At 62.0% G+C, this 15041-nt stretch overlaps 1 protein-coding gene across 1 annotated transcript; it reads left to right on the forward strand.

Annotated features, from left to right (window-relative positions):
- The first annotated feature begins 5414 nt into the window (after nucleotides 1-5414).
- DUSP9 (dual specificity phosphatase 9) lies at nucleotides 5415-14365 on the forward strand. Its single transcript, XM_055267611.2, has 4 exons — nucleotides 5415-5590; nucleotides 10918-11325; nucleotides 12255-12710; nucleotides 13004-14365. Exons 2-4 carry the CDS (start codon nucleotides 10953-10955, stop codon nucleotides 13327-13329), a joined length of 1155 nt encoding a protein of 384 aa, XP_055123586.1. The 5' UTR covers nucleotides 5415-5590; nucleotides 10918-10952; the 3' UTR covers nucleotides 13330-14365.
- Nucleotides 14366-15041: the final 676 nt, after the last annotated feature.

Here is a 15041-nt window from a genome sequence, read left to right on the forward strand (position 1 = left end):
GAGCCTTCCCGTCGCGAGGCTCTCAGGCAGGAGAATGAAGAGGGGGCAGCGAGAACCCGGGGATGGGGGGCAGCAGGGCTAAGAGACGGTGACAGAGGAGAAGGCCCGCACCTGGGCTGGGGTGCACATGCTCTGGACCACAGCCTTGAACTCCACCCTGGCGGGGGCGGCCCACATTCAAGGACAGGCCAGGTCTTCTCTGCAATTCGGGTTGCACCCATGGCTCTCCAGCGCCCTTCTGCAACCAGGAGGGAGCTGCCTCCTTCCTTGCTCTGGCCAGGTCGGTGGCTTGCCAGGTGACTGAGGCCTGGGCCAGCAGCTCCCCTCCTGCCTGTCCCCCAGCCTATAAGAAAGAGCCACTCCATCGTCTGGGAAGTGAGGAGCGCCTCTGCCCGGCCACCTATCGTCTGGGAAGAACTGAGGAGCGTCTCTGCCTGGCCGCCCCGTCTGGGAAGTGAGGAGCCCCTCTGCCCGGCCGCCCCGTGTCTGGGTAGAAGTGAGGAGCTCCTCTGCCTGGCCGCTCCGTCTGGGAGGTCTACCACGGAGGCCAGAAGCAATGTGGGGGCTGGACGTGGTGGCTCACGCCTGTGGTCCCGGCACTCTGGGGGGCGAGGCGGGTTGATCACTTCGGGCTAGGAGTTCGAGACCAGTCTGGCCAACTTGGCGAAACATGAAGAATACAACAGACAAACCAACCAACCAACTCAATGACAACAAAACAGGTCTACCCTGGAGTCATACTCTAATTTTTTCTATTTTCCTCCCTTTCTGATCCTTTATCCCACTTTCTTTTTCTTCCTCTTCCTTCTCCCTCTTCTTTGTCAAATAGAGGATTGAGTTATTATCACTGATCCATATAAAGTCCCTCTCTCATTTATTTTAACTCCCACCCCCATTTCTATTCCCCGACTTCCCATGTGTAACCTTCCTAATATGTTTGATACACATCTTTGTGTTTGTATGTATTTTTAGAAAATGTTTATTGTTTTTGTATGCAAAAAAAATTAATAAAAAAAAAAAAAGGAGAAAAAAAAAAAAAAAGAAAGAGCCACTCAAGGGCAGAGGCAGTTCCCCGCGGAGGGGCGCCCTGGCCATGGGGCCCATAGCCTGGTCACCGCCCCCCCCATTCCATACTTCAGCATCCTCATCCAGAAGCAAACAAGAAGTGCAGCAAACAGCATGGCTTGTCCTCACGGTCATGGCGCCAGTGGTGGGAGGGAGGAGACTCTCATCTGTCCCTGGAGCTGCTGTTACCATTACCCAAGGGGCCTGCACACAAGGTGGAAGCTTCAGGACAGCTCCGTCAGCTGGGACTCCTTGTCTGGAAGGTGACTCGTGGCACCCACAGCTGTGATTCTGTCTCCAGCTGTGCCCCTGATCACTGCAGGGCCTTGGGCAAGTGGCAGCGGTGGGCAGGAGAGGTGCTGGGTGCTCCCAGACGCCAGAGCAGCAAGGGGCTCAGCAGCCTGAGGGTTGGGATGGGTCTGGGTGCAGTAAGCCAATGGGGCCCACCAGGCTGGGCCTTTCGGTGCTGGGAGGAGATGGGGAGTGGTGGAGGGAGGCAGCCAGACAAGCCAACAGGTGCTGGGACAGAGCGTGCAGGGGCAGAGGCCCCCGAGGAGTGAGATGAGAAAAACCCACAGCCTCCAGTAGCCGCTCTCCACCACACAGACATCTGAGCCAGGGCAAGCGCTTGCCACAAGCCCCTGCCTGGGCCTGGCCATGGCTGCCTGTCTCGTGTCTTATCTTGTTACCTGTGATGAGACACCCTGACTGGAGAAGCATGTTCCTGGCAGGGAGGCGGGGTGGAGGATGCTGAAATGTGGCCAGAAAGGGCAAAGGTTGGGGGGATCTGCAGCAGGGGAGCCGGGTGGACTGGGCACATCCTTGGCACCCCCAATCTCCCCAGACCCATCGCTTCACCCTTGGTGGCTCCCCTCTCTCCTGGTTCCCTTAGCCCTGGACGTCCCTGGGCCACGCGGGAAAGTCACCTGCTGCCCTCTCTCCTCCTCTTCCCCTGCACCGGGTCTGGACAGAGCCTCCTTGTCTCCCCTCACTTCCCTTCCCCTGTCCAGCCCAGGGGTGTGGGTGGCTGGCTCTCCCGGTAAAAGGATTATATCATCTGTAATGTATATCCAGACGCACATGCACTGCTGCTCGGGAGGACAAGACAAGGAGAGGGAGCCAGTGCAGCTGGCCAGAGGGGGATTGTATTGAACCTGAACTTGAGCCCTCCCCAAATGGGGGTGTTAATGGCTCTCCAGGTCCCGGCCCGCAGAAATCAATCGCTGCACAGGCTGGAGCTCTATGCTCTGCCCCCTCCCGTCCCTCTCACCTACCTCCTGTCCCTCCCTGGTGCTCACACCCCTGGGCACTCAGCTGCCCGGCTGGCCTGCCTTTGACCTCATCTGCAAGTGACATTTCAGAGCCATTTTGTTTCAAATGTCTGGGCAGGGCTCCTTTGGGAGCAGCTGCAGACAGGTAGGGTGCTTCTGAAGACATGGTAACTGGTAGCGGGGTACATCTAGAAGATGCTGGCTGAAGCGCTTCAGATCTGGGAGAGTGCAGAGGGTTGGTGCGGGGGGCATTGTCATGTGAACAGAAGGCTTCAGCTGCAGAAGCCATCTCTGTAGGACCCAACGGTTACCCAGATGTGATCCGGGTTCCATGCAGGGACACAGGCAGGGAGGACCCAGCACTCAAGGCAGCAGCGTCAGGCGCCGTGGTGTGCTGAGACAAGCCAACAGCAGGGCAGCCTGGGGACCCTGGGCGGGGCCCTGAGGAGGGCACTTGGCTTATGGCAGGAACATGCCTGCCCCTGTGCCAGGTGTGAGGCTTTGACGGCCATCACCTTTCCCACGGTCTCTCCCCAAAACCTCATCTGCCTGGAGAGTGGCCCAGAATTGGGCTCTGAACAAACTTTCCCTTAACAGATACGGATGCCTCCAGCCAAAGCCCTCCACGTCAGGGGCACTGCCAGGCTGAAGACCTCTCTACCCCAAGCAAAGTGCAGCTCCCTCGCCCCTCCACCTTGCCTGGAGCTGGCAGTTCCTGCGGCCGCTTTCAAGGTCTCTGGGGAGCACCTTTGGGATTCCGGAGGGCATGGGGTCTGACAGGAAACAAGATGGCCACTTCCCAATGGCCATCCCCAAGGAAGGGACAGGAAGGACGGCAGTGGCCTTGGGGATCCGGGTGGAATGGAGGGCGAGGGCTGGGGCGGCCCCGTTGCCTCACCCTGAGACTCCCATCAGCAGCAGATGGACCCAGCTGCTTCAGAGTCACAGGCCCAGCTGTGCCCTCAGTTCTGCGAAGCAAACTTGCACTCACTCAAGTCCCCCTTGGGAGCATTCTGCATTTTCTTCCCCAGCCCTGGGGATGAAGAGGGAACCGCTATTTCCTGAGGCCGAGCAGGCCTGTGCTTCGAGAGCTCCCTGGGCATCTCCGGGCAGGCCTGGCCTTTGCATGCTCCTCTTCCGGCAATGGATGGGTCTTGTTGCCTGGAGAGCAGAGACACCAAGAGGGCTGGAGTAGGAGCTGTGCAGGGGCGAGGATGGCATTCTTTAATCCAAATGTTTGTCCGCCAGCCTCTCAGCCCTGAGTCACTAAAGCACGGGATGGTGGCGGACGGGGGGATGTTAACAAACCTTGCTAGAAACTCCTCTGAGTCGGCTCACCCACCAAGCCTTTGCCGGGGGTCAGCTGGGCACCCAGGCCACGGGCACAGCTGTCATACGTCCTTGCCAAACAGGAGGTGCCTTCGGTGGAGGAAGAATGTGAAAGCCAGCCCCCTGTTTTTAGGGCACGGCTTCTATGTAATATTGATTTCTTAGGAAAGGTTCCGTAACTTCAGCACATCTAGCAGTATGGGCACCAGTGGCAGCTGCATGTGCTCGCCTGCGTGGCGTGGCTCGGGTAGGTGCGAGCTCAAGTCCTGGGCAGCCTGACTCCCCAAGGCTGTAGGGGAGAGCCCCAGTGCAGTCCCATGAGGCCCAGCGTCCAGAGCAGGGAGAGGGTTGCAGGGCCAGAGGCCTGGTCCCAGGAGGGGCTGTGCTGCTGCCAAGGCTGAAAAGGTGCAAAGGAGCAGTCGGGGCCCAGAGCAGGGTGGGCAGGCCTGGCTGGCGACAGCAGGACCCTCCCAGCTCACGCACCATGGCTTGAAACTGCAGCACAGCTAGGAGGGCCCTTGGATATCACATGGTCCCACCTCTCTCCCCAAACGTACAGACCAGGAAATGGAGACCCAGATGGGACAGGGACCTGGGCTCCAGAGGCAAAGCTGCTGCCCTCGTCTCTTCCAGGGGTAATGACTCAGGGGAATTCAGCGCTGCGGCAGACACAGCCAAGCGGCCAGCGGAGCTGCTGGCATCCCAGCCCTGCCTGGCCTCACCTTATCCTGCGCTCCCTGGGCAGAGAAGACGGCCCTTGATGCTCACAGCCTCCTGCCGGGTCTCAGGCAATCCCCCACTGCAGGCACGAGGCCGGGCTCATACACTGCTGGTCTGGGAGCCCCAGAAAGGCCAGGTGCACATCTCCGCGGGCTGTCCTCTGCCTCCCCTCCCCACGCAATCTTCCACACTCACACTCGCTCAGGCTCTAGGCTTCTGAACTCAGCCAGCCCAAGCCACATCCTACTCTGCCACTACACGGCCTCAGTTTCCCTGGCTGTAGCATGGAGACGATCTCCTCAGACTTCCAGAACTGCTGTAAGGATAAAATGAGGTCCTTGATGGCAATGCGTGTGACCTTTGGCACAGAGGAGAAAGCTAACGGGACCTAGTGACAACAGCAGCTCCCTACTCGCTTCCAGCCCCTCCCCCACCCAAACGTCCTGGCTCCACCCCTTCCAGGCACTGAGGCTCAAATGCTATTACTATTAGCCAGAATCTGACACATGAGAATGAGAGGAGACACTGCAGGGGGACCTGGGGTGGGGGATGGAATTGGCAGCGCTGTCAGCCAGACTTTATACCCTCTCCACTGTGGGAGCAGGAGGTGGCTCTGGGGGACCAAGTTGTGCCCAGTCCTCAATGGGCCCCTTCGCTGGGGTGCCAGTGCAGATTCTGCGCTGTAACCGTCCCCCTAGCCCAGGCCCAGCCTAGTTCAGGGCCCCCAACCCCACTCCCGCGCCCCAAGCTCCGGAGCCCCCACTCAGTAGCGCCACTGGGGACCGGGAAGCGCAGGGCGCGTCGGGCAGGACTGGCCTGGAGGGCAGAGGCTTGCAGGTGGGAGGAAGGCGGGGGGGGGGGGGCGTGGGAGGTGGAGGGAGACGCCGGGCAGGCCGCGGTCCCTCCCCGCTCCCTCCCCGCGAGCCGCCTGCTACAGTGCCCCTCCTGGGCAGGGGGCGGAGAAGACGGCAACTGGAGGGGAGGAGGCGGCGGCAGAGGCGGAGGAGGCAGCGGCGGCGGAGGCGGGATTTGGAGTTTCCCTCCGCAGCGGCGGCGGCGGCGGCTGCCCCTTGGCTCCAGGAGAGGCCGCCACCCGGGGTTCCGGTGGCGTTTGGCGGCTGCAGTGGCGCTTCCCGCCGCCCGAGCTTCGGAAACTTCCTGGCCGCGACGCAGGGAACCGGCGCGGAGAACCGAGCAGAGAGGAGGTGAGTGGAGCACGCGGCGCCCCGGGGACCCCCACCCCACCCGGCCTGGCTGCCCCCGCCCCGACGTGCGCTCCTCCACCCTGCACCCACAAAGTCCTGACAACACACACCCCACGAAGCCGGCGCACGCGCCCCTACGACACCCATTCGGTGCTGCTCCGCACACCCCCGCACCCCGCCCGTGCACCTCCCGTGTCCCCTGCCACTTACACCGGCTGCACACTCGCGCGCATACAAACCACGCACCACAGACCCGGGTGCCTGTAGTGCACACACTAGTAGCCCCTGCCCCACCACTCACCACTGTCCCCAACTCATGCCAACCCACCGAGACCCTGCCACGCCCCAGTACACACCCAGGCGCACACGCACGCTTCCAACACATCACTGCGATACCTGCACTAACATAGCTCCCCCTACCATGCCCCCACCACCTCGAACTCCCCATCTGCCCATTACAGACACCCCACCCACGTTGCCAGCCCAGAGACACTGCAGTCCACCCACCCTGGAGCGAGGTCCCATCAGAAACCCACATCCCAGCGGCTGACGCTCCCCACGTCCCAGGCACACACCTCCAGCATCTCCAACGCGCACTCTCATCCACCCCAGCACGCGCGCACACCTGCTGGATTCACGCTCTCCAGCACCCTGCCCCGCGCCCATCACAAATAGCCTTCGACACCCCCCAGCACATCTCTGAGTCCCTCCCTCCCTCCCCCCAACACCTGGCACGCGGGCTCTAGAGGCTGCAGCATTTGGTGGCATCCCTGCCAGGCACCTCTGGCTCTCCTTCGGCAGCGGCTCAGCAGCCCTGGGCCCCCCAGGTGCCTCCCTAAACAGACCTTGAGACTCCCCAGCGACTGGCTTGGCCTCTTCCCTAAGAGATAAAGAAGGCACTTTGGGGTCCAAGGTAGGGTACTTAGATGTGGAAGCCAGGGTCCCCGGGCAGGGGCGGGGAGGCGGCGGAAAGAGCCCGGCGCTGAAATGGAGGCGGCCCAGGTGGGACCAAAGGGGAGCCAGCTGCCCGGCAAGCACGTAGTAGGTGGGTTCCATGGGGGCTGGCGTCCGCGCGCGCTGTCTGGGTGCCTGCCTGCGTGTGTGTTACGGGGAGGGCTGTGTGTGCACGTGTGCTTGTGCGTGTCGGGGTGGGGGAGGAGTGTGTGATCGGCAGAAGGAAAAGCAGGAGCAGCTCCCTCAGGCAACAATTGCTTTCATTCATTCATGCCTTCTTTGTTAACGAGCATTTCTTCCGCGAGCGCCGGGCGCGTGCCAGGCCCTGCACTGGGGGCTGGGGCCAGCTTGGGGCCGGGCACACACCCGTTCCTGCCTTGGAGGAACTCCCAGTCCCGCGAGGAGACCGACCAGGGAAAGCAGAAAGCCATCCCCAGCAGAAAGTGGATTTGGTGGAAAAGACACTGGATTTGGCAGGCACGCTGTCGCTGGGACTTGTGCTCTTGGCCATGTGACCCGGCCGCGACAGCCGAAATCCTGTCACTGAGCCCGGCGGGAACGGTGCATTTCGTGGGGGAAAGCGGCGCGGCGCCGCTCTCGGGAGGCTCCCGGGACCAGAGGGCGCACGCTGGGCGCGCGAGGCCTGCAGGAGGCGGCGTCCCCGCGGCCTCCAGAGGGCGCTGGCCCGGCCCGGCAGAGCCCCGGGGCGCCCGGCGGGGGCGGGGGCGGGGGCGGAGGCGGAGGCGGGGGCGGGGGCGGGGGCGGCAGGCGCAGCGCCCACCCTGCGGCGGGCAGCGAGCGCGCGGCCTGGCTCCGCCCGCCGGAGGGGGCCAGAAGAGGCCCGGGCGCGCGGCGCGGCCTCCCCCAGCACAGCGCACCCGGGAGCGGCTGCCGGCGGGGCGGCGCCCAGAGCCGGCGCTACAGGGGGCCTGAGTGGGGGCGGCCCGGCGAGGGTCGCGGGTGAGAGGGGGGTTAGGGGGTTGGCTGCGCTCAGCCCTGCAGTGCGGAGGTGGCAACAGGTTCTCATTTGTCCTGTTGCTGGTGCTGCGGGCGCTGTGGGCCCCGAGCACTGAGCTCTGACTTTGGAAATTGAGCCCCTCATGGCGTCCTCCCAAATGCTTCCTCCCGGTAGGGGGGGGCTTACCAGCAGGGCTCCGCAGTTAGGTGCAGGGGAGCCCCTCGCCAAGCGTCGGGAGACGTGGACCCGTGGATCCCAGGCTTCCCCTCCCTTCCCCATTGCGGAGGTTTCCTCTCCCCGTCCTCATCCCAGCCCAGCTCCTCTCCCCTCCAGGGAGCCCTCTCCAGAGAGCGCCCCTGAGCACCTCAGGAGCTCCCTCTCTAGCCAAACTGAGCCCCCACGGCAGGGCGGGCGGGGGAATTGGCTGTCCAGCTCCCTGCTGGTCACAGCCCTGTGCCACCCCCACTATCCACAACAAGACTGGCACATGGCAGAACCTCCGCGGTGCCTTCAACCCCTGCCCACTCTGAGCTCCCACGCACAGCTGCAGTGGGCCTGGAGGCAGCCCCCAGGCTGGGTGCCGGTGTCCACCTCCACCACCGTGGAGCTAGGCTGTGAGACAGAAGACAGAAGACAAAGTCCCTGCCCCAGGAACACACTGAGAAAGGGAGAAAGTGACCACACTAGGCAGCACAGAGGAGGGAGACTACTGGCTCCTAGTTGGGAAGGCTGCCTGGAGGAGGGGGCCTGAAGAATGAGCAGAATCTCAGAATCTGGGCAGGGGGCATAGGAGGGAGGCCTGGGCTGGGGCCCATGCCCACTGGGCAAGAGAAGGAAGGGCACAGTCCAGCTGCCCAAAGCCCTTGGATGCAGGAATTAGGACTCATGTTAGAGGCAGGGACATGGGGGGTGTGGCCAGAAAGCAGCCCAGTGCCAGGGTCCTGGGAGTCCCCGGCTAGCAACCCACTGCCCGAAAGGGAGGGAGAGAGGCAAACTGGAAGCCCCTTAGAGGTGGCCCACCTAGCTTTCCATCACCTGTCCTCTTACCTAACCATGACCTCAGACGTCTTCTCCTCCAACTCCATGGCTCCTGAAAGGAGTCTTTGGACTCATAGTTTGCTCTGCATTTCCCACTTGTTAGAAAAATGCTTTGTGGTGCCCATCCTCGTGTGCATAACTTTGCTTTCTTTTACTTTAGTTCCTTAGATTCCCAAAAGTGGTCAAAGGGTTGGGATTTTTTCCTAGCTCTTGATATTGCCAGATTAATTTCCAAAGGGGCCGTACCAATATATAACCCTGCAACAGTTGAACAGCACGCTGATTTCACAGCAATCTTGCCAGCACTGCGTGTTCTCAAAAATGAGAACATTTCTAATGCGGTAGGTGGGAAGTGTTACCTCCTTGGTCATTGTTACTTGTTTATTGGAGTGGCTTTCCTTCCACGCCTGAAGTTGAACCTTCCCCCAAATATTTGTTAGGCCACCGCATTCCCTCCTTCCTGCAGTATGCAGTGTTTTCAGGTTCTTTGCCCATTTATCTACAGGGGTCTTAACCTTTTGGTTGGGTATGAGCTTTATCTTATCTGTCGTACATTTTCCTTCAACACTGTTATTTGCTTTCGTTGAGCTTTAAGCAGAGAAGGGACTTTTAGCCAGATCAGCATTGTGGACACCTCCCCCTGACCCTGGTCTCCTGTCTCAGCGCTCACCACACCTGAGACCTTGTCCAGTGCTCTTGCTGCCTGTGGATCTGTCCCGCCTGTTGTGCCCATGGAGGAAAGGATGGAGGCCACCAGCCTTGGTTGAGTGGATGGCATTCTGACATTGGGCAGGGCTGGGCAGGGCAGGGTGGAGGGCAGGTCGTTGCAGGCCCAAAGGCAGGGAGACTGTTGTGCAAGACATGACAGTGACCTGGCCTAAAGCTGATGAATTTGAGCCCTCGGCTAGGGCAGGGGACAGGGGAGAGAGGCGTGGATGTGAGAGATATTTAGGTAGAAACTACTTCTCTCCACTTTGATCAGCCGAAGGGGGGTTAAGGGAAGGAGGCAGACGGGGGAGCCAGGGGTGACTCTTAGGATCAGTAATGTGATAAGAGCAGAGTGCCCCAGTTTAGGGCTGGGAGCTCAGGGTTCCTGGGTGCTTTTGGCCAGTCCTGTGCAAGTGAAGCGGGCTGGGATTGGTAGGTATCCAGGAGCTACCCCTGCCTGCCTAGCTCCGCAGCAGAGCTCTGGGCCAAAGCTGCACTAAGTTTCTGGTCCTGCTTCCTCCTCCCCTCCGTGATTTCGGTGGCATCCCAACTTTGCCCAAGCTGCTAACTATGAGCCCATTACAGAGATGGGGCCACTGAGATCTGGGCAGGGGAGAAGATGGTCCAGTATCACCCTGTGAGTTGGGTTGGAGGCAGCTTCTGCGGCAGAGGGGCTGGGCTCTGGTCCCCACCCCTCCCCCTGCCTCCCGAGGCCAGGCTGGCGCCGGCCAGGGGAGCCGCAGCTGGTCCCCTGCTGGGCCCCTGACCTGCCCTTGGCCTCTGCCCCGACCCTGTCCCGCCTCGGTGGAAGCCCCAGCTCAGCCGACTCGCAGGTCCCACCCGACTGCTTCGGCTAGCACCCGTTGGCTCACCGGCCCGCCGGGCCCGCCCCCGGAGCCCCGCCCCGGCCCGCCCCTCGGAGTTGTAACTCCACGTCCGAAGGCAGTTTCCAAGGTGGAAGCTGGGTCTGGCTGCCAGGAAGCGGCCGGTGCGCGGGCTGCGCGGGCTGCGCGGGGCTCGGCTTCCACGTGCGAGCCTGCACCGCCGCCCCGCCCTCTCCTGGCGGCCAGGCCTGGGGACTCCTTGCCCCGGGACGGCGCCCCGCGTTCCGCCGTGGCAGTGGCCGTGGCCAGAACGTCCACGCGCGGTCGTCCACCGCCGGATCTCGCTCCAGGTCTCTTTCCTTTTGTTCTCTCCTAGGGGTGAGGGGAGATGGGGGACCAGGGGCCAGGTCACCTCTGAGAGGACTCGCTGAGGCCCAGCACCTCGGCGCCTCCTCTGTTCCCCTGGCCCACCTGGCCGTGGGGGAGATCTAGGCCTCGAACGGCACTCCTCACACGCACACCCCCAACCAGAGTCGGAAGCTCGAACTTGGGGAGCGTTCGCGAGAAGGCCGAGAGAGGAGCAGAAAGGGGGTATGGAGAGAGGCGACTGCGGCCTCAGGGTACCCCAAGATGAGCCTCGAAGGGGCGGTTAGCCGCTCAGCCCTCTCTTCTCGAGGACCCTTCCCCGGGCCGAGCTGCTGCCTGGGGGTTTTCTTGGGGCGCCTTGTTGGGAGTCCTCACGGTGGGGGACCCTGGGCTCCCGCCTTCAGGACGCGGGGCCGCCTTCAAGTCTGAGCCCCCTCGGCCCTCCGGTAGCTCACACCACGCCTTCTCTCTCTCCGCAGCGCCCGTGGCCCGGCGTGTAGGGAGCCAATCGCCCATGGAGGGTCTGGGCCGCTCGTGCCTGTGGCTGCGCCGGGAGCTGTCGCCCCCGCGGCCGCGGCTCCTGCTCCTGGACTGCCGCAGCCGCGAGCTGTACGAGTCGGCGCGCATCGGTGGGGCGCTGAGCGTGGCCCTGCCGGCGCTCCTGCTGCGCCGCCTGCGGAGGGGCAGCCTGTCGGTGCGCGCGCTCCTGCCTGGGCCGCCGCTGCAGCCGCCCCCGCCTGCCCCCGTGCTCCTGTACGACCAGGGTGGGGGCCGGCGCCGGCGCGGGGAGGCCGAGGCCGAGGCCGAGGAGTGGGAGGCCGAGTCGGTGCTGGGCACCCTGCTGCAGAAGCTGCGAGAGGAAGGCTACCTGGCCTACTACCTCCAGGGTAGGTGCCGCGGGGCCCTCCTTCCATGGGGTTCGGGATTCATTTGACCTTAGGCCAGCCCCACTTCTTTTTTTCTAAAGCGAGTTGAGGCCCCCCTCCCCTGATGGCCTGCCAGGCTGCTTTGAGAGGAGGGAAGCCTGAGTGTGACCGTGGGCAAGTTCTTCACCCTCAGCAGCCCAATCTCTGAGCCTGGAAAATGGGGAGAATTAGCCTGACCTGAGCTAGTTCTCAGGATGCTCAAGAGTGAAGTACAAAGTGCGGGCTCCCCAGGGCCTCGGCAAGGGCATCCCCGCCTCCCCAACCTGCTCAGCAATGAGCAAGGGAGGCAGGAGGCAGACAGCATTGGTGCAATCATGGCTCACTGAAGCCTCCTGGGCTCAAGCGATCCTCCCACCTTAGCCTCCCCAACAGCATATAAAGTGTCAGGTTTCCAGCCCGGGGAAATAGTATCTGTAAATAGAGATGCCGGCTTCTTGAGACTTTAGAACCATTCTGGTGGAATGTCATATTCTCCCCCAAGTTCCCCACATCTTGGGGTCCCACTTCATCCCTGAGGCTCATGAGATGCCCAGGCAGAGAACTGACATCTGAGTTCTTCCTTTTCTTTAACTGATGGCCGCAGTCCTCCCTAAGGCTGGCAGTACATCTCGGCTCTGTCGAGCCCTCACACCTGCCTCAGCTTGACCCTAGGGCTGTAAGATCCTTTCCGGTGGCTCATCGTGAGCCCAGCTTCTTGCAGCCCCAGCTGAATGAGGGTGGCTAGGGCCCCACGTGGGCACCAGGACACACCAAGCTGCTGGTTTTTGTGTTCCCTTTGGGAACATTTGCAAACCCTCCAAGTTGTCTAGGGTCAGCTCCCCAGCCCCAGACAGAGGCACTTGGCTGCCCAGGAGGCCAGATCAGCAGGCCCCATGCCCTCTCCCCAACAGGAGGCTTCAGCAGATTCCAGGCCGAGTGCCCTCACCTGTGTGAGACCAGCCTTGGTGGCCGTGCCGGCTCCAGCATGGCCCCAGTACCCAGTCCAGTGCCTGTGGTGGGGTTGGGCAGCCTGTGCCTGGGCTCCGACTGCTCTGATGCGGAATCCGAGGCTGACCGCGACTCCATGAGCTGTGGCCTGGATTCGGAGGGTGCCACACCCCCACCAGTGGGGCTGCGGGCATCCTTCCCTGTCCAGATCCTGCCCAACCTCTATCTGGGCAGTGCCCGGGATTCTGCCAACTTGGAGAGCCTGGCCAAACTGGGCATCCGCTACATCCTCAATGTCACCCCCAACCTCCCAAACTTCTTCGAGAAGAATGGCGACTTTCACTACAAGCAGATCCCCATCTCCGACCACTGGAGCCAGAACCTGTCGCAGTTCTTTCCGGAGGCAATTGAGTTCATTGGTGAGTCCACCCCGCCCACCCTTCCCTCCTGTCCTCCCCAAGGCCTGCTCTGGCCTCCCCCTTGTGATTACTCCTCCCAAGCCCAGCTGCCATTCCCAGAACCAAAAGCCAAGGTGGCACTTCTAGGGGACAGGCAGAGCTAGGGCGGCCCCCAGAGGCCACTAGCGAAACCTCCAGGCCGTGGCCATCTGGCTCAAGGGGGCAGGACGGGGTCTTTGAGGGCCCTTCGGAAGGCCTTGGCCTCACACACGCCTGCCCCCCGGGTCTCCCGGGCCCTGTCCTGCCCCATCTAGATGAGGCCTTGTCCCAGAACTGCGGGGTGCTCGTCCACTGCCTGGCAGGGGTCAGCCGTTCTGTCACGGTCACTGTGGCCTACCTCATGCAGAAGCTCCACCTCTCTCTCAACGATGCCTATGACCTGGTCAAGAGGAAGAAGTCTAACATCTCCCCCAACTTCAACTTCATGGGGCAGTTGCTGGACTTTGAGCGCAGCCTGCGGCTGGAGGAGCGCCGCTCGCAGGAGCAGGGCAGGGGGGGACAGGCATCTGCGGCCTCCAACCCGCCCTCCTTCTTCACCACCCCCACCAGTGATGGCGCCTTCGAGCTGGCCCCCACCTAGGGCCCCGTGGCCGGCGGGCCGGCCCCTGCCCCACCCCCACCCACGGGTGTCCCTCCGCACTCGTGTGGCAAGGGAGGGGAGGGCGGGAGGGCTCGGCCTGAGCAGGGTGCTGGGGGGAGAGCGCAATACCTCATGCGGGCTGCCGTCCTAATCAATGTGCCTACGGCAGGACCATGCTCGGAGCCTGCCTCTTCTGCGACTGTTACTTTTTTCTTTGCGGGATGGGGGTGGGGGTTCCCTCTCCAGGTGGTTGTCCAGGCCCCGGCCCTGGGTGCTCGGCCAGCTCGGCTAGGCCCTGCGCCTCCCTGCGCGTCCCCCTTCAGGAAGGGTGTGTGCCACCTCGTTGCCACAGGGACTGGATCCCAGTCCCTCCCCTGTCCCCAAATGGCCACTTGGGGGAGAGGAGTTTGCCATCACTGGTGTTGTCACCTCCCTGTTTCTCCACCAAGGGCTTGGGCCTCTCGGGGCTGGGGCCTCCCAGGGGATGGGGACCCAGAGGTGCAGTGGCCGCACACATCCATGGCCTAGGAGCTACTGGGCAGGTTCCTGGCCACACATCTGGTGGGCTGTTTTTTTTTTTTTTCCTCTTCCCCCAGATGTCTTGACTGGATCACTGGGGCTCTTTGTGAGTGAGGGTGGCCAAACTACCGCCGGAGGAGATGGGGTCTCAGAGCGAGAGCTGGGGAGGGGGAGGGGAAGAAGAAGGCCTCACTTTTGCTGCTGCGGGGCCCACACAGCCACTGCTACTTTGGGGGCTGGGGAAGGGGCCAAGCTGCAGACACACACAGTCATTCATTTCTGTCCACACCCCTGTGGGTGGCGGGTGTGCGTGTGTGCGCTTGTGTGTGCGTGCGTGTCGGCACTCACACACACATGCTAGCCCACTGATGCACCCAGCCCAGGGCTGGCAGTCTTTGCGGCACGGGGCCATCTCACGCTGGAGCCTGGAGAGGAGCTGTGCTTGTTTGTTTTTGTAATCCATATCATAGTTGCTTTCTTTCATTGTTCCTTCTGAATAAACAGTTTATTTAAGATACTGAGTAGAGAGAGAAGCTACCTCCTGAGCACCTTGGAGGGTTTGGGGGAAGGTGGGGAAGGAGGCCCTCTTGGTCTCTCTGAACTGCCCATGGTGGAAAGGGGGATGTGCCTGGCTGGCCGGGGACTCAAGTGCCACCCCACTCCCTGCCCAATGTTATCATTTCCCATCTTGTGCTTACACTGCCCGCTGGCCCACGCTCTGAGTCGCCCATTCATTCACCTCCATTTGAACCCCTAGTCTGTGCCACACACTGTCCTGGGGACTAGGTTGCAGCAGTGAGCTCTGCTGCTCAGAGCAGACTTTCTAGTGGGGGAAGAAACGATAAATGCAACAGTCACAGCACTGCAGTTATGCCATAGATGTTCATTGCCATGGACAGAGCAGAAAAGTGAGGAGCCAGCACTCACCACTGATCCCTGAGACACGGGCCAAGTCAGCCCTGCACCCTGCCTGGAGCCTCCTGAGGGCTGCCCCGGCTGGGTGGCATCCTGAGAGTGACAGGGAGGGGTGTGGGCAGACTGGCACATGTGAGTGTTGTGGTTCTCTGGCTTGTGGAATTTGGGCTACAAAGGCACAGGCTGGGGACTAGAAGAGCCCCGTGGAGAACATGGAGACCCACGGGCCACCTAAAGGGACAGAGGTGAACTGCACCTCTCCTCATCTTGGGACACTG

The sequence above is a fragment of the Symphalangus syndactylus genome, chromosome X, assembly GCF_028878055.3.
Source record: "Symphalangus syndactylus isolate Jambi chromosome X, NHGRI_mSymSyn1-v2.1_pri, whole genome shotgun sequence".
Taxonomy (NCBI): Eukaryota; Metazoa; Chordata; class Mammalia; order Primates; family Hylobatidae; genus Symphalangus; species Symphalangus syndactylus.